Source organism: Aythya fuligula, chromosome 4, assembly GCF_009819795.1.
Source record: "Aythya fuligula isolate bAytFul2 chromosome 4, bAytFul2.pri, whole genome shotgun sequence".
Taxonomy (NCBI): Eukaryota; Metazoa; Chordata; class Aves; order Anseriformes; family Anatidae; genus Aythya; species Aythya fuligula.
Genome location: NC_045562.1, coordinates 4,319,058 through 4,336,079, shown reverse-complemented (window position 1 = coordinate 4,336,079; position 17,022 = coordinate 4,319,058). Strand labels below are relative to the sequence as shown.

Here is a 17,022-nt window from a genome sequence, read left to right as displayed (position 1 = left end):
GCTGACAGGAAAAGAAGCTCAAGTGCTGACAAGCTAGCATAACGTCTAGTAAGCAAGAATAAAAGCCAATATATGATTCAAACAATGTGCTAATTAAGACAATATAGATACTGAAAGCCCTGGAAAACTGAGGGAGGGCTCCGTTTCCTTCACAGCTTTGGAACAGCCAGAACATACCGTCCTTGAACTCGGGAACAGCAGCTTTTTGCCAAGGTAGGGGACAAGACACTCTCCAGTAGGATCACTAGCTGGTCTTTACCAGCTGTGTTAAAGCAAACCCATCAAAGCTGGATGAAACAGTGGAAAGTCCAAAAGAAAGGAAGAAAAGAGCATTTTCTTATTGTTAGTTCATCAGTCACCAAGTCAGCAGGCCAAATTAAAGTCACTTCTTTGCATTTGATGTACTGGGACAGATGATTATAAGATCATTTGGGCTGGTTGTGTGTTGAGTCTCTCACAAGAGACACTACCCTGTTATTTCAGTCTAATTTATTGTATGAATGCTAAGCTGAAATAAACTTCTGTAGTTAATGCCTGTAGGTGGGCACAATAGCTTGCTTTATTATACCGTATTTGAAACGACTTCTTCATTGATGAATGACTTCAGGTGTGAAGGAATCATTGCGTGTGGCCTGCTAAACCACTTGGTGAGAAATGGTATGTTTGAAAAGTTTAGCTGTGGTACAGCTGGATGGATTTCATACTTTGGAGAGAAGTTTCTGGTTCGATCTAAGGGGAGGTGGTCAGCTCTATCTACTTTCAAGTAAATTATGCACATCTTCAGGCCTGGATCATATCACACAGTGGGTCTGGGGGTTAGGTTTGGTTGGAGGCACATTCATCTCATTAAGGTTAAAAAACCAGCTTCCCCTCTTAAGAGTATTTTTCTGCCTGTTTTTAAACCATTCCTTTATTTCTAGGATGGTGAAGTCTATGACTTTACAAACCAATCTTCATCTGACTATAGAGAAGGGATCTCTTCCAGAAAAGCTCACCATGGTATTGATGTGTCAGACAGTTCTCTCTTCGCTGTTATTTAGAGAAAAAAAAAGAGCAGTTCTGGGACATGCTTTTGACCGTGTTTTGAGTAAAGGCAAAAAGAGGAACTGGATGGCGGGGGGAGAGAAGACTCTAGGAGATGTTTGGAAAAGACAAGACATGTAAATGAGAAACTAAGAATGTGAGAGCTTCTGGAGTAACACAGAAATTGCTTCTGGGTTTTAATACGAAAGGGAGATCTTTGTCTCTTTCAGTGCATTTGCCTGGAAGAGGTCAGAGCTGTGCCAGGACTAGCAAACACTCTGCTGGTGGTTACTCACAAAGAAGTGAGACATTCCTTCTGAGCTGTCCAGGTTGCGTGCTCCCTGCTTGAACACTGAAGAAAATCGTGTTGGGAGGAGCCAATTTAGCAAACTAGACTCAAGTGGCATGTCCATGGTTCCTGGGCAGGATCCTGTAATCCTAGATGGGATGGCACTGCTGCACTTTCCCGTTGGTTGCCCTTTTGTATTCCAGGGAACTATTTGGAGAAGCAAATATTGTTTGGCATGAGTCTGGCCCTGCATAATTTACATTACTATTATTGGATTTTATAGCATGCAGAATAGAGACTCAGTTCTGAGCAGAGTATATGAAAACGTGGCTTCCATTTGTCAGTCCGGGTTTAATTAGTTGCATTAGCTGCAGCAGTGAAGATTGAGCAAACAGAAAGTGGCTACACACAGACCCAAACCATCAAGAAACAGTTGCTTTTAGTGGAGAGCGGCCCAGTTTATAATCAGGTTTCGTGCTTCTTATTTTCTTTCAATGTAAGTCTGGACTCTTATCAATTCAGACCAGTATGGGGGGGGTGGGGAATTCTCAGGGAGGGAGTTTGCACAGCTGCAGGTTACTCTCTGTACTGTCTGATGCTGCTGTTCCCAGCTGTCATATTAGCATTTATCCTAGTGCAATACTGTGGAACTAATTAATAATAATAATAATAATAGAAGCAAGAGAACCAAAATGCATTACAGTAGTTAGTGCAACAAAGCCCAGTGGAGTCAACTACATAAACACCTGCTTAAATCTCAGCACATTCAAAATTGGGCAAATTACTTGCATTAGTGCCTGCTTTGGGAGACTGATGCTCCTGGAATTTCTCTAGTGCATATACATTAGCAAAACAGGTGTAAAAAAGCATTACACCACAGCAGTAGCCTCCTACAACATTGATGTCCCCATACAGATGACTGGGCTGTGGGTGGAAGTTGCAGGCTCATAACAAGTCACCTTGGTCTCTGGCAGCAGGTATTTTCCTGGAACTGCAGAAAGGCCAAATTCAGACCTGAGAGAGGTGGCTGCAACTTCTTTGATATCAGAATCACAGACATGTACCCTAGATCTGAATTTGACCTTAAGACAATTTGTATTTCCCATTACTGAAGAAACTGGAAGGATTATTTTGTTTTCCTTTTTGCATAGAATATTTTAAAGACAACACTTGTTTCTGGTGGTAAAACACAAGATGATATTAAAATCAGTGCAATCAGATGATATTAAAATCAGTCATGATTGAACAGGCAAAGTATAAATTAGGCTGCAGTCCATGAGAAATAAAACTTAGCTGTCACGCTGTAGGTACTTCTCAAGCATGAGGGGCTGCCTTTCTAAATAGACTGTATTTATTATGGGTGGCTGGGTATCAGCATTCTGGCTCGGTTCCCTGTAGTAAGGAACTGACCACATTACTATTTGCAAACACAGGGTTCACTCAAGTGGTACTAAAAAGAGAAGAGGTGGGGCAAGCAGAGCTTTAAAAAGCAAAGAGGAGTCCGTCCGAGCTGGTACGTAAAAAGCAACTGCATTTTGGAGGACGGTACCTGGAGATCTCACTCCCTGTACTTCACTGAGAGCAGCGGTGAAGTTTTCTAAATTCTTTGCTTTTAAGATTTAAACAGCAGCTTTGCTTGTTGGGAGGAAAATCACAGTGATCCTTGCGAGTGTTGCTTTTAAGCTGTGTTAAATTTGTGGCAAGAGTGTCAGGCATTTCATACTTGGCTTCCAAAAAAAGAAAAAAAAAAAGAAACAAGAGAGAGAGAGAGAGAAAACGACGTGTGTGGGGAAGAAATCTCCCAGGAATTTCTTCAAGGTTGTAGTCAGACACAGTAAGGACTAAAGTGACAAGAAAAGCAAGGCAAAGATAAAACTTGGTATTGTGATAAGATGTCTGAGTGTAAAGCGGGAGATTGCAGAAACCTTTTGGGATTACACATGTTCATTTTGTCCTGGATATGACTGCGTACAAGCTAGTTCTTCTCTAGTGACAGTTTAAAAAAACCCTCAAGATTATGTTTCTCTTCCTTGTTGCTTTTTTGCCAGTGGTTTTTAAAATTGGTTTTGTCAGCCTCTCAGCTCTGCAGCACTGGAACTGTCCTAATGGATACAGATTAAAGACTGAAAACTCTGCCTGTATAGGTAAGTAGCTGACCATTCACAGATAAGAAAACAGCATTTGTATTCTCTTAATTGAATTTCATAATTGTTTTATTTTTTTTTGTGTTATTTAACCAGACTGCTTGTGTGTTGTACTGGCAGAATTGATAAAGCAACTTTTCAGTATCCCTTGCTTCTCATAATGAACAGAACTCATTTTATTTAGTTTGTTATTCAAAAATCAGTCGCTTGTGTGTCGGTTTTACTATCAGAAGGCAGGATAAAGATTTATATGATCATTAAGAGATCTGAACTGAATGCTAGTCACTAAAATTCCTTTCCATAACTTTAGTGTGTCTTTATTTTTGACACATCCACACATGTATTTGTGCCTTTATATGTGTATAATTTGTGCATGGGTGTATTTTATATTTCTATATTTATAAAGAAAGAGTACTTTTAAATATTTTTATATGTATATTGGGATATGCTTCAATGTGGGCTTGATAATTTTAAAAACTACTTGTTCTGTGCTCATACAGGTAGGTGTAGATGTGTGCTAATGTATAATGAGGTCTCCTACAATACGTGAAACACTGATGTGTTTGATACAGTAGTGCTAAAATCTGAGTGAAATGATGTTATTATTGGTATAATGATCCTCCAGTGACTCAGAACATGTGAAATGCAGATCTTATTCTTTACCAAGTGTAAGACAAAGCATGACAGAACCTTTCTGTTCACCCTGCTACCTTGAAGGCCAATTTTTTTGTATTTATTTATTTATTTAGAAAGCCAGGGCCAGTGAAGTTGTGAGCTTTTGGGGCAGGAGATGAGGAAATTCCCTGGAAGCCTAGCAAACAGACCTAATACTTGGAGTCAATGCTTTTGCCTTAGTTGCTTGGACTTCAGAGGCCCTGACTCAGTTCTTGACATGATTCCAGTGATTTAATAACAGGTGCCTCCTCTGTGCGCTCTGCCAAGAAATACCAGCTTGTAAGCAGAAAATAGAAGTATGCGTGTTAAATGCCCTCGTATTGAGAGAGGAGGAGCTTTGCATTTTTTGTGTACAAATGACAAACCTGACCAAAGGTTTGTCAGAGAGCCAAACACACCTAGGGTACTTCAATGCTGATGCTTGAATTCAAATGAGGAACACCCTCCTGAAACAAATCTCTGTACTGCTGCCTGTTACTAATGCTTGTGTTAACATTATGGAGTAGTCTCAGAGTGCATGGACTGGGTTCCCTTTAGACCAACATAAACCAGAAGGTGTACCCTAGGAGAGCATCTATTCCCATGGCTGTTGATAGCCATTTGGTCCACAGGACCGGGCTAGACCTGGTTCTCCATAACCCTACACTGAAACATATGCAGTCTGTATGCCAGATCCTCAACAATTGTTGCACTTTACAGAGCCTTTCTATAGGTCCATGTTATTTGCTGATATGAACCTGGTTTCCATGAACTAATTAGGATGTACATTAGTTATGACTTCTACATTATTGGGTTGCCCAGCTGACACCTCATGTAGAATAGGACAGTCCTCCTGAAATGAAGTATATTGGTTGGCTTTTTTTGTGGGTCAAAATGAACTCTAAATATTGAATTTCAAAGAGCTACAGGATTATTATTATTTTTTTACATTCAGTTGATTTAACTTGCAAATTAATGTGCAAGTTAATGTCTTCCATTAATGGAGACAAATTTTGTTGAAAATTAGATATTTCATTTGCTCTACTAGTCTTGGGGGGGATTCTAGGCAAAGCACCAAAACTGAAGAGACAGTAACTCAGCAAACTGTGTAAGAAATAGAAGTAGTCTTTTGAGTAAGAGCTGACATTGCTACGAGCTACTTTGTGTAACATATAATAAATGAAAAATGAGGTGTGCTAAGGTATCTTTTTATTAGAGATTTGCAAGGGATTAAGAAAAGGTTTGAAATGAAATATCAAACTTAAGGGATACTTTGATGGCATGGATTTCCCCTCTTTCTTCTGTGTGCTTGATGTTCAAGTTCCCTTCTGACCAGAAGACCGGACGTATGATATTCTAGTTCATTAATTACGTGAGATGGAGGGTGTGCAGTGGAAGCAAGTGGTAGGAAGCTGGGGGCAGGCTTTGAAGGTAATAGTGGGGATAAAAGTGGTGAGTGGGAGACATGACTCATAATACTGAACTGTGAACAATGACAGCAAGCTGAACTGTGGCTTGGCGACCGTTCTCGGTGAGCTGTAATAAGTATACCAATTGTAAAGTGCTCTGTGTCGTCCGTGACCGTGGTGGCATCCTGCCAGCCCTAAGGGCTACCCTCAACTGAGAAGGTGCCTGCTCCCTGTAAGAGAGCTGTTACAAGCAACACTTGCTGTGAAGTGTTTTTCTACCTTTTCTAGATTTGTTTTTCCATACTACCACTACAGATGAAGGTCTAGGCTTTGCTCCTCTTACGTTGTTAAATATCTCGCTTCTTAATTAGTTCCTTTTATTTCTAGGGGTATTCAAAGATCAAAGGCCTTCTCATCCTGTGGAAGGATAGTGAAATCCAACCCTAAATGTTTCACATAATTTTATATAGTTATTTTAAGAGAGATTATTTGAATCCTGACTTGGTATGCCAAGAGAGGAAAGGCCTTGAGGGGGGGGAGAGGGGCACGTAGCCCAGAACAGCACAGTTTATAAGAGACAAAGTATGGGAGAACAGATCATGAGGTCAAAATAAGGCTAGTCTGGTGCATGAGCATATCCATTTATCTAAAATTTATGATACTATTGGAAGCATTTCTGCAATTCTTGACATTGTCATCTTGATTTAATCATTTATTTTAAGCTGATATAAAGACTAGGGACTCAGTTACCATTCAATGACTTATCTTCCCTAGACTCTAGTGAAAATAGGACCTTCTACCTCTAAAAGAAAAATAGTCTTGGCCACACAGTTGTTCTTCCTACAAGGTAAAGATGCATCCACAGTTGATACTGGGACAGTTTCTGTTTCTAAACTGTTTGACCATCTAAGCATAAATGGTACACCAGGGGATGGGTCTTATGCCTGTTGGAAGTAGTTGATTGTCCCTTCCTGATGTACTGCTTTAACAACACTATATTTTGTACTGGTATAAATACCAGTATATATATAAATATACTTCATTCATGGTATATAGATGCTTTCCTTACTTGAAACAAAAAAAAAAAAAAAAAAAAAAAAAAATCCCCAGATGGCAATGTTTATCTGAAGACACCCATAGAGCAGCCCCTCGCATTACTGATTTTAGATTAGACACTAGTGCCTGTTAGTCCTGGGCTACCCAAGGTAAATATATTATTTTCTGAATACTGAAAGGCAATATATAAAAACACTGCACCTTGGCTTCAGGGCTGACTTTAAGTATCCCTTTTGTAAGCTTTCATGGTGAAGAAAGATAGTTATTTAAAAATCAGAAAACAAAATTGTAAAAAACAAACAAACACAACTCACATTAGTAAAGTTGTACCCAACCATAGATCCTTAAATTCTGCAGGTCTCTGCTAACTTCTGACATAATCTGATCAGCCCTTGTCACTTCTTCAGGGCTAGCATGCTACACGTTCCTACAAAGCTAAAGGCTGCAATTGAAGGTGACAACTGCAGCTAAGGTCTACTCTTCTAGTCAGATGCTTCTTTCTGTGTCTCAAGCTTTCCTCCTTTCTTTCTTGCTGTTCACCACTCTCCTGTCATAGGACACTGGTTTTATGGAATATTAAATTATTCATATTTGTATTACGTCTTTAATTTCACCTTAGTTAGCCAAGTCCTGGTTTTAGTTTGCTTCATACAGCCTTCTGAAGACACACTGCTAAGACCTCTTATGTTGTATTCTGAAGAATACGAAATGTCAAAACCTTGCTGATTCACAGCTACCCTTTCCCTCCAAGTATTGCGTAAAGAGCAATAAGAACCAGTGAAATGAGGAGCTGTGTTGTCTACCCCTGTCATGACATAGCTTTAGGGATAATCCTTTTGAAACCCCACTGTAACCCTGTTTTTCAGAAGAGCTGCAGTCGAGGCACGTCTGCTTGCTTGTTTTCAGTAGTTGTCTTCCAGCTAGCTCACTTCGTATTCCATTGCCTTGGGGAAAAGAGGGTTGAAAATATTGTTACCAAATAACAGAAGGGAATTCTTCAACATGGGTCTGAGCCCAAAGGCCAATTCATGAGAAGATTCCCACTGAATTCTCTGGAAATTGGATCCAGCTGAATGTGGACAAATACTATCCTTAGCTGTAAAAAATTGCATCAAAATAGAAAGGGGGTAAATATGTCACAAGAAATGACAGAAATGGCATCATACTACACATGAAGTTTAATTGTGAAGTGGGCTGAGGAGTAGACTCCAGGGCCAGTGACTAATACTACAAGACTCATCAATGTTCTTCTCATTGGAAATGAAAAAAAAATGTCTTTTTCAGTGGAAAATAGCAGATATTAATCTTATGTTCTGTTTTGAGCAAAACCCATCTACTTTCTAGTATCTAATATGAAACCTGCTGGAGCTGGATGACAATATTTGCTGATGCCTTTCAAAAAGGGACAGATAACAGCATCATGAAATTCATCTTTGAAAGGCAAGCCAATAACACTATGTTGAAAGGTGAACTACATGATCTGGGAAGTAGCGGTCCACTAGAACTACATTTTTTTTTTCAAATTTTTGCCTTGGATATGATTGAGTAATTACTGATTTATGCATGCAATTTATTTATAAGGTAAAGCAACAGCAACAACAACAACAAAAAAGTGTATTTTTTTCCCATTCTAGTGGCCAAACTCTTGAGATCTGAGTTCAGAAAGGTAGAAAACTAATGATATCATAGTACTTTGGGATCTTTTTTCCATTTTCCTTCAAAATGTTTACAAATGGTTTCTGAATTTGAATTCAATTCTAAATTTGATTCTGCTTTATGCAGACTGGAAGAGTTAAGGAGCTGATAAACACCTTATTGCATGCATATTATATTTCTTACCACAGTATAGAAGCACTCCACAATCTCTACCCTAGCAAAAACCAAGAGTGATTAGGTTGTACTTTAAATCTCATTTAACTTGGGAGCAGAGATACTGAGCTGTGCTATTTCTATCTCATTGTGACCAGTTGGTAGCCAGAGCATCTTTTTCCATTTCTGTCTCTCTTCTTTTGTGTGAGCTGTCTGTCATTAACAGAATAGATGGAAGGGGTGGGCCGCTTTCTTTGTAACCCAGCTGAACTTTCGTGTTCAACCTTGTTGAAAAGATTATGGTGGTGGCTGGGTATAGCAGATTGAGTTCATTCCCAGTACAACTCCACAGGAACCACGTTTGAGTGAGGTTGTTCGAGTGTGTGTATCTGCATGTGTATATTTTATGTATATAATCTATGTGTTCGGGGCCAAATGAAAGGTGGCCTCTGGCTCCCAGTGGTTTCTCTGTGTCCCTGCCAGGCATACTAATGCTTCACCTTCTGCAATCAGAGCATTTCTCAGGACTCTCAACAAAGTGGCATATTTGTATGCAAAGTCATTGAGGGCTGCCAACATCATGATGACATGATTCATCGTTTTTGCTGATTCTCAAGGCATTTTCTGCATAAAGAAGCCTTTGAGAACTGAGCAGAACCTCATTCTTCCTTTCAGAACTGGCTGTCAGGGCACTGCAGACAGCTTTTGTGTTCCCTAAGCCGATTTCTTTCACAGGGTAAAGTTCCCACTGGGGGAAGTGGTTGCCAGGAGACATAAAACAGCCACAGCAGGATGCAACTGTGTGCCTCGCTTTGGCACAAAGAGTTGCATGCAGGTGAAGGCATTGCTACTATTGCTACTTTCACCTGATGGATGGTTTTATGGTCAAGTTCTCCTAAGGCTTTTTTTTTTTTTTTTTTTGGCCTTCACAAAATGTTAGTTTCGTAGACTCATATAGCTTAATGCTGGAAAAGCCCTCCCTGTAAATCACAGGCCATTGCCCAGTTACCTTGGTACATAGCTCAGTAACTTGTGGTTGGTTAAAACATGTCTCCCCATTCTGGCTTTGCCTGGAGACCATCCACTGATGGTTTTCACAACTTCACAGTTTTTCTTGGTAGCTAGTTCCCTTAGTGAATCACATTTTGTGTTAAATGTGAATTGAATTTCTAAATTGATTTCCCAGGCTTCAGTGCTCAGCCATCAGTCCTTGTTAAGTCTTTCCTGCAGAAGATTAAAGTGAACAAGCCCTCTCCCAAAGTTGTTTTTGATAAACTAAACAGATATTTGTGTCTCACTGAAAAGTTATTTTTCTTACCCTCAAATCATGCTTTTTATTCTTATTGTATCCACTTTCTAATTTTTCAAGATTCTTTAACAAACTGTATCTGAGAAATAGAAGGAGCATTCCAATATAGTCTGACCACTGCCATATACAGAAGTAAAATTATTTCCCCACTGTCATTCATTTCTCCTGTGTGTATATGTATCTTGATTTGACTTTTCTTGTCCTGTAACTTGCTAAGCAGTCAGACGTTTGTCTAGAATGAATGCAAATCCTCTTTAGAGTAAGCAGCCTTCCAGATACAATCTGCAGGTCAGGCCTATCTTTTTATTCTTATTTAATGTACTCTTTATTGTGACTGAATAATAGTTCTTTCATTGGTGCTTCACATTGCTTTTTCAAATAACTTCTGTCTTTAATAATCTTACATCTACACCATTGCCTTTAGCACCCATAATTGTGATTTCCTCAAAGGAGTAACATCAGCTTTATTTAACAGGCCGCTATTGCCATAAAAGTTATATTGACTGACGTGAATTATATTATAGCCTTCATCAGCTGAGTCTTGCCCTTGTTCATCCAGCTTGGTCACCAGTTATTCCTTTCAAAAACCAGTGCTTCAGGGCGAGATGCGAGCCGTGTTCATGCCCATAGACTCCTTCACATCTCTGTTAACACTGACAGCAGCTGTGACAATGAGCTGAGGTCACCAAAGCACTCCTGTATAAGCTATCAAAGAACTCTTTGGTTTTAATGACATCCAGGCAATGTCAGCTAGGAGTGGCTGATTTTAAACTGGCAACCTAGAACTCCGGGTTTCTGTAGCCCATTGGCAAACTTCTAAACCATTCAAACCTTTCTGGAGGGCATTTGGAGTTACTCCTTTAATCCATGGAGAATGGCATGTGCAGCCCTAGTATGTGTGGGAAAATATGCTCCTGAAAGCTGATTGTGTGAAGAAGATTGTGGTTTAGAATTAAAGTGCTTTACGGAATTAAGTTGTTGGAAGTGCTTCTGCTTTACCTTCGTATTCTGATCAACAAAAATCAGTTGGACGTGGTGTGATTACATCTTGTATGTTGCCACATTGTTTTGTTAAGTGCTATTATTTACATATTGTTAAATTACTGTTGTTATCTGCTATATGGAACATACATTGTAGAAAAACTCTGAAAATGCCACAGAAACATTCCCTAAACTGTACAGATACATTAAATGGTTGTAAAACATCCACAATCTTTAACAACTTTGATATAAGTCTTCACCAGGAATGAAGACAAAAAATATTCTAAGCTATACTTAGAATAAGTCAATACATATATGTAGTTCTCATAACGATCTGGTGTCATCTAGTGACTTAATCAAATGTGTTTCTTGAAAAGAATTCATTTTGGTTCCTTTTTTCCTGTATGTACAAATGCAGATTTATGCTAATGACAAAACCCATAAGTAAAGCCACTGACATCAAATAGATCCTGGGCAGGGGAGAAGCTGCTCCTCGGAGCATCCTTCACAGTGGTTGTCCAAGAAATACACAAGGGTATGGTACTCCAGATGCCAAGAACCTCAGGAAGCTACTATCAGATCCATTCGATTTCAGTTGGATGTGAAGTTTCTTTAAGCCTTCCAGGCCAGCCATCTGTGGTGCTGAGTACTGCCAAAGGAGTCAACTTCTTTCTCCCTTAGTGTAAAATGTGCTCCTCAACGGTGACATTTTTTGGAAAATGAAGTCCTTCCTTATCATATGTATTGTCTCAAACTCTAATAAAACACCATAAATACATCAAATATCTTCTAAGTTCCAAAGGCTTTAGCTTAATCTATCAGTTAAAAGTCAAATTTCTAATTTTTTTTTTTTTTTTTTTTTTTTTTTTTTTTGCTATTTGTTTGCTGCCTCGGGCTTACTGCTCTCAGAATGTAGCGGTATTCTTTTATTTATTTATTTACTGTTTTGAATGTGTTTTTGAAACTTAAACAAAAGAACTCAGAAATGAGCTCCAGGTGGAGCTCAGTGTTGTGGCAGTCTGTTTGCAGCTTTGCTGTTTTGCAAAATTTGGTAATTATTTGCAAAAATGTTATTGTAGAAAGAGGGACAACAATAGAAGGAAGCAGCTGCAGGCAGCATTTGCATAGGGAAGGATAATGCAAATAACAAAAATTGTGTATGAGATAAGTCTGTTTCCCATGTTTGGGCAATCAGAGACCATTTGTATAGAGTGTCCAGACACTAGGGAGAACGGTAATTTCTAAAAAAAAAATTATATATAATAACTGTGCATGTGACAACAAGCAATGCAAATAATCCTGAGACCAATGCATAAAGTAATACAGATATTCTCCTTTCCTCTTTTAATGATGAGAACTTACATTTTCTAACCAGATGGTTATCAGCTTTCTATGCCAATGGTATTCCTTCTGTTTACTTTGTACTGTTTTTGCTCATCAAGTTGTCCTTATTTGTTCAAAACCACTTTTCAGATATTGATGAATGCCTTGAAGGTGGTTTGGGAACCTGTGGCCAAACCTGTATCAATGTGCCAGGGTCCTATATCTGCTCCTGTTTGCCTGGCTACACCTTGGATATTGACAAACGGTCTTGCTATGCGAATGGTAAGGTCATTTTCTTTTTGGCATTTAAAACAGAGCTTTAGAGTCTTAGATTCATTTAGCAGTTGGCATTATATTTTGAAGTGAGCCATGCCTGTCTGGTCCCAACTCACAATGGTGGGAAGAAGAATGAACAAACAAAACAAAACCAAATGAAGACTTCTTATTCAGTAAAGCTATTCTCTCTCTGTGCTCAAAACTGAAATCTCTGAAGTCAAAACTGAAGTCCTTACTACTTCCAGGAACAGAGGGCAATGCATAAGGTTTTGCTACTGTTGCCTCTTTTGGGTTGTTGGCGTTGATGCCTGTCTAGTGTATTTAGGTTAGGGACAGTGCTGTGAAATGTTAGGCAGGAAGCTCTTATTTTTGGTTTGGTCCATAGGAAATAATCACAATAAACATGGGTGCTCCTCTGAGGCCTTTCCTATTGTCCCAAAAGTTTAAACTGATTTTTGAACACATAAGCTGCATCCAAATTTTATAAGCTTCTAGCCCTTCTGAGGGGAAAACATCCATAGTTATGGTCTCTGAATAACCTTAATTCTGTCCTCCACTGATGCTACTCATAGAAAAAAGATCTAGTTAGATTTTATTAATTGTTTTAACCTTATATTACATCTAGAATACGAGGTGGGTAACCTTATATTACATCTAGAATATGAGGTGGGAGTGCTTTGAAGTTCACCTCTCCATTTTGGTTTCCTGAATGTCTGGTTTTGGTTCCTGTCTGGATATGCTAAAACTTTTTTTCTGGTCCAGGAGTTCAGGTTTTCTTTTTCTGACTAGTGTTTACCTGGAACTCTCCCTAATGTGGAGATGGGATATGGCAGCACAGATTTTTGACCCAAGGAGATGAACTAGAGTCCCTCTGGGTGTAGCCTCCGGAACCATGTACAACAATCAGAAGTATTCAGTGCAGCTCCCAAATTTTCACCAACACAGTTACCTCAGTCAGCTCCTCGAATCACTCAGTGCTAGCAAATTATGACTTTTTTTTTTCAGTCCTGCCTAAACTATAGTTACTTAGTCCTTTAAATAGTTTTTTTTTTTTTTTTTTTTTTTTTTTTTTTTTTTTAAGAATGTTTTCTAAATATTTCTGCTCAGTTATCTAGTTATCTTTCAAAGCACAATCCTATTTTATACATTATTGGAGGTTTTCAACTTTTATTTATTTATTTATTTTTTTAAAGTTATCACTAATCTTTATAGCACCAGAAGTGATGGATCGGGAGCTACCGTGATGGATAAGGAACGCTGTCCTTATGCTATGTATAAATCTTTCTGTTGGAGGTATACAGAGTGCTATGTCCTCGTGTTTTAAAGACTGGAAGATCTTTTATGCAGGTGTTGTTTATCTGATCATTAAACCCCTGATAAAATTAAGTCCCAGATCTGGCTGGCCCCTCTGCAGTCAGATTTGTTCAGTCCTCATTCACAGGCTCCTGGTGGGAAATTCAGAGAGCAGAAAGGGAAAAAACAAAGTATAAAATTGTTCTTGGTCAACTAATTGGCAAAAATGCTGGCAGTACAGCTGTCAAATTCCTGAGATAAATCAACCTTGCTACACTTCACCATTCATTTACGTAAAACAAGTCTTCGTAGTTTAAATATTCTCACATGGGGTTGCTCAGAACAAATAGCAGCAGAAAAAGGGAGACACTAACATCCCAGAAGCAGCTGTTATAACTGGGTAATACCTTGAAAACTCCAAATGAACACCAGTGTATTAGTATAGAAATCAGAAAGCTGATCACTGTCCTTGTGAATAGCAGTAAATCACATCCTGGGTGCTTGTCAGAACTTGCTGTTCTCCAGAGAAATCAAACTTGGTCCCTTTCCTCTGCTGTGAAGTGGGTTGCTTCAAAGAACCTTGCAACCATGGTGAAGGTACGGCACCTGCCTAAAATTTGTAGAAATGGTGTCAGCTGAGTTTAATGTTTCATGTTAATAATGAAGGTACTTAGTTAAAAGGTTGCAAAACTGATTCATAAAATGAGTTTAGTTATCAAAAGTATATGTGCAAGGAAATTGATTTCAGGGTCATCAAGGATGCAGGCTATCCCTGGTAAGCAGAGAGTTACTTCTGCATTCCTGGAAAATCAATTCAACAAGTGATTAGATAAGTTTTAAAGCTGTCATTCTGTTGGATCTATATTAATAATTGTATTTCAAAGTTGCCTGACTACAGCATTTTTTGTGTGCCTTGATCTGTTGTTTCAGGCAACCAGGTTATAATTCCCCACAATTACCAACATAATGGGACTTTCTTCTTTGAAAGTGGTTTTAGTGGTAAATTAAAGACTGAGCTGTGTGTTCTGAGATATAATATTAGAAAAGACTAAAATGTGGCTGGCTACCCAAAAACTCCTTTCCTCTGCTACACACCATATAGTTATCCACGATATTCAAATTACCTAAGCAAAAAACATTCTGTTTTGGAAATGCAGTTAAGTTTCCCTGGATGATCTTAACCCTGTCCTGTGGTGATACCCTAAAAAATAACAAATAAGATGATAAAATTGGTTTAGTGTAATCTGCAGCCCCACCAACGAATATAACCCACTAACTCCTTCCATAGTTACCACCTGGTTTTAAGGCCATGTTAAGGCTGTTTGGCCCATCCTAGTTGCTCATCACTCCAACCTTAATTTGATTTATAGAGTTTGGGTCATAATTAGATTGAGTTTTTCATTTTAAAATATTTCATGTAAACTTACTGATATGTCTATACCTTTCAGTCAGTGTGAATACAATTTTTGTTTGTAATGAGTTGTTGCTGTTGAGCTGTAGGAGTTTCAAGTAAGGATCTTTTGCTTTCCTCCATCCCTCTATGTCACAAGAAACCTCCACAGTTTGTAGCTTCTTCCTTTGCCCTACCTTGGGATCTTCAGTTTCCCTGTTTGGACAGTTAATGTGAGACTCCAGCCCATCTCTCTGTGAAAAGTTCCTGCTACGGAGCAATAGTTGGAATTGGTCTTCATCTTGGAGATACATCCATGGCATAATTTTTCCACCATCTGCTGGCATGCATGTGATGGTTCTTCTGGCCTCTGACTAGGCTATAGGGTTTGGAATTAGTGGTAATAACTTTTTTCTGCAGTCTCAGTTACATTACTCATATTTTTGACCTAAAAAATTCTCAGCAATAAATGTGAAGGGACCACTATGTTTACATCATATTGACACTCGGTGATGTGTTTGGAAAGTCATCATTAAATATGGGAGAAATGGTTAGATCCTGAACTTTGCCTAGTATAATACTGATGAGAATTTAATGTAATGTAGCAGAAGCACAACTTCTATCTATTATTTATTTATTTATTTATTTTTCTCCACACCAGACCCTGTACCATTCCTACTTTTCAGCCATGGAAGTGCCATCTTTAGAATTGACACTGAAGGGACCAATCACGAAAGATTGGTGGCTGATGCTGGTCCATCAACGCTTATGGATTTTCATTATACAGAAGAGAAAGTGTATTGGGTAGACTCAGAAAGACGACTTCTGCAAAGAATTCACCTCACTGGCGCAAAGCGAGAGGTAAAGTTATCAGTTCTCTGAAATTTTCCGAGCTACTGGGCATAAAACCCTGTAAAGAAACTGCCTGCTCTGTAGGTACAGTTTTGGAGTTCCTGTTCATTGGTTGTCACTTCAGACTAATTAAACAGGTTTTGGTGTTGTAATAGTTCTAGTCCTGAGTCTATGCTGTTTTACTCACATTCACAATACACGTAGTGTTTTCCGTGGATCAAATGAAGGGGAAGATATTGAGACAAACCCAAGCTTTGAAGACAATAAAACTTCTATTAGGTTTAAATTAATTGTTATGGAAATTTGTCTTCCAGATTACTGTAACTCAAACTGGCACAAATGGCATGAGTGGAATGTGCTTGAAATCCTACTCTTTTTTTCTCCAATCTTTTAATGGTTTCTATGGTTGCATAAATGCTTCTTTTAGTACTGCATCTTTTGTTCAGAAAAAACTGTGCAGTTCATTGCCTCTGGCTGATTAAAAGGGAAGACAGGCTGTTGCTGCACTTTAGTGCTGTGAGAGCCTTCTTTTGTTGGAGAGAGTTTTCAAGTGTTGTTGTACCCATGTGGAGTCTTAACTGATATATTTGATGCTGATTTTTAAGAATCAGGGTCCAGCACAAGTGTGTTAGGTTTTCCCCCATCTGTAACAGTGCAGGTCTGGGTACTTCCTAGTTTGTGAAATGCAGGAAGAAGTTGTAGCTAAAAGATCAGTCCAGTGTGTCACTGATGGAGAACAGTTTTCCCTTTTTTAGGGAGTTACACGGTTCAGAAGGGGTATGTATAAGTGCAAAGACCAAATGAAAGTGATTAAAGAATAAGAAAGAGAAATAACTACAGGTCTGAGAGAAAATGAAGCAGGCAGTGGAATGAGATGGGAAGCCTCAGTCTAGCACAGTAGTCCCTATACTGAAAGTCAAGCTTAGATTAGTACATATGCTTCTTGCAAACTTGCTTTTTGCTTGTTTACAGAGACTGTGTTACATAGACAAAGGCATTTCAGGTTTTGCTATTGACTGGATAAATCAAGACATCCTCTGGGCCAACAGACAGAAATCAACCATAGAAGCGACAGACATGAATGGGAAGAAACGCAGAGTTATTCTAAGAAATGTTGGTCGTCCCACAAAGATTACCATTGATGCAGAGCAAAGGTAATTTTAACTAGGTTAGTAATTTCATGAAAATGGTCTCAAAATATGTTAAGTAATATG

At 38.7% G+C, this 17,022-nt stretch overlaps 1 protein-coding gene across 2 annotated transcripts in view; it reads left to right on the top strand.

Moving 5' to 3' along the window:
- Positions 1-2,718: 2,718 nt before the first annotated feature.
- The window catches only part of EGF (epidermal growth factor), a 58,647-nt gene continuing 44,343 nt past the window's right edge, over positions 2,719-17,022 (top strand). Inside the window, exons 1-4 of one of the 2 annotated variants that reach the window (XM_032186084.1) lie at positions 2,719-3,456; positions 12,148-12,279; positions 15,618-15,817; positions 16,781-16,962. In XM_032186084.1, coding sequence (XP_032041975.1) covers positions 3,330-3,456; positions 12,148-12,279; positions 15,618-15,817; positions 16,781-16,962 — 641 coding nt within the window. In that variant the 5' untranslated portion in view covers positions 2,719-3,329. The remainder of the gene's footprint in view (positions 3,457-12,147; positions 12,280-15,617; positions 15,818-16,780; positions 16,963-17,022) is intronic. The other variant, XM_032186085.1, reaches the window with a different exon arrangement.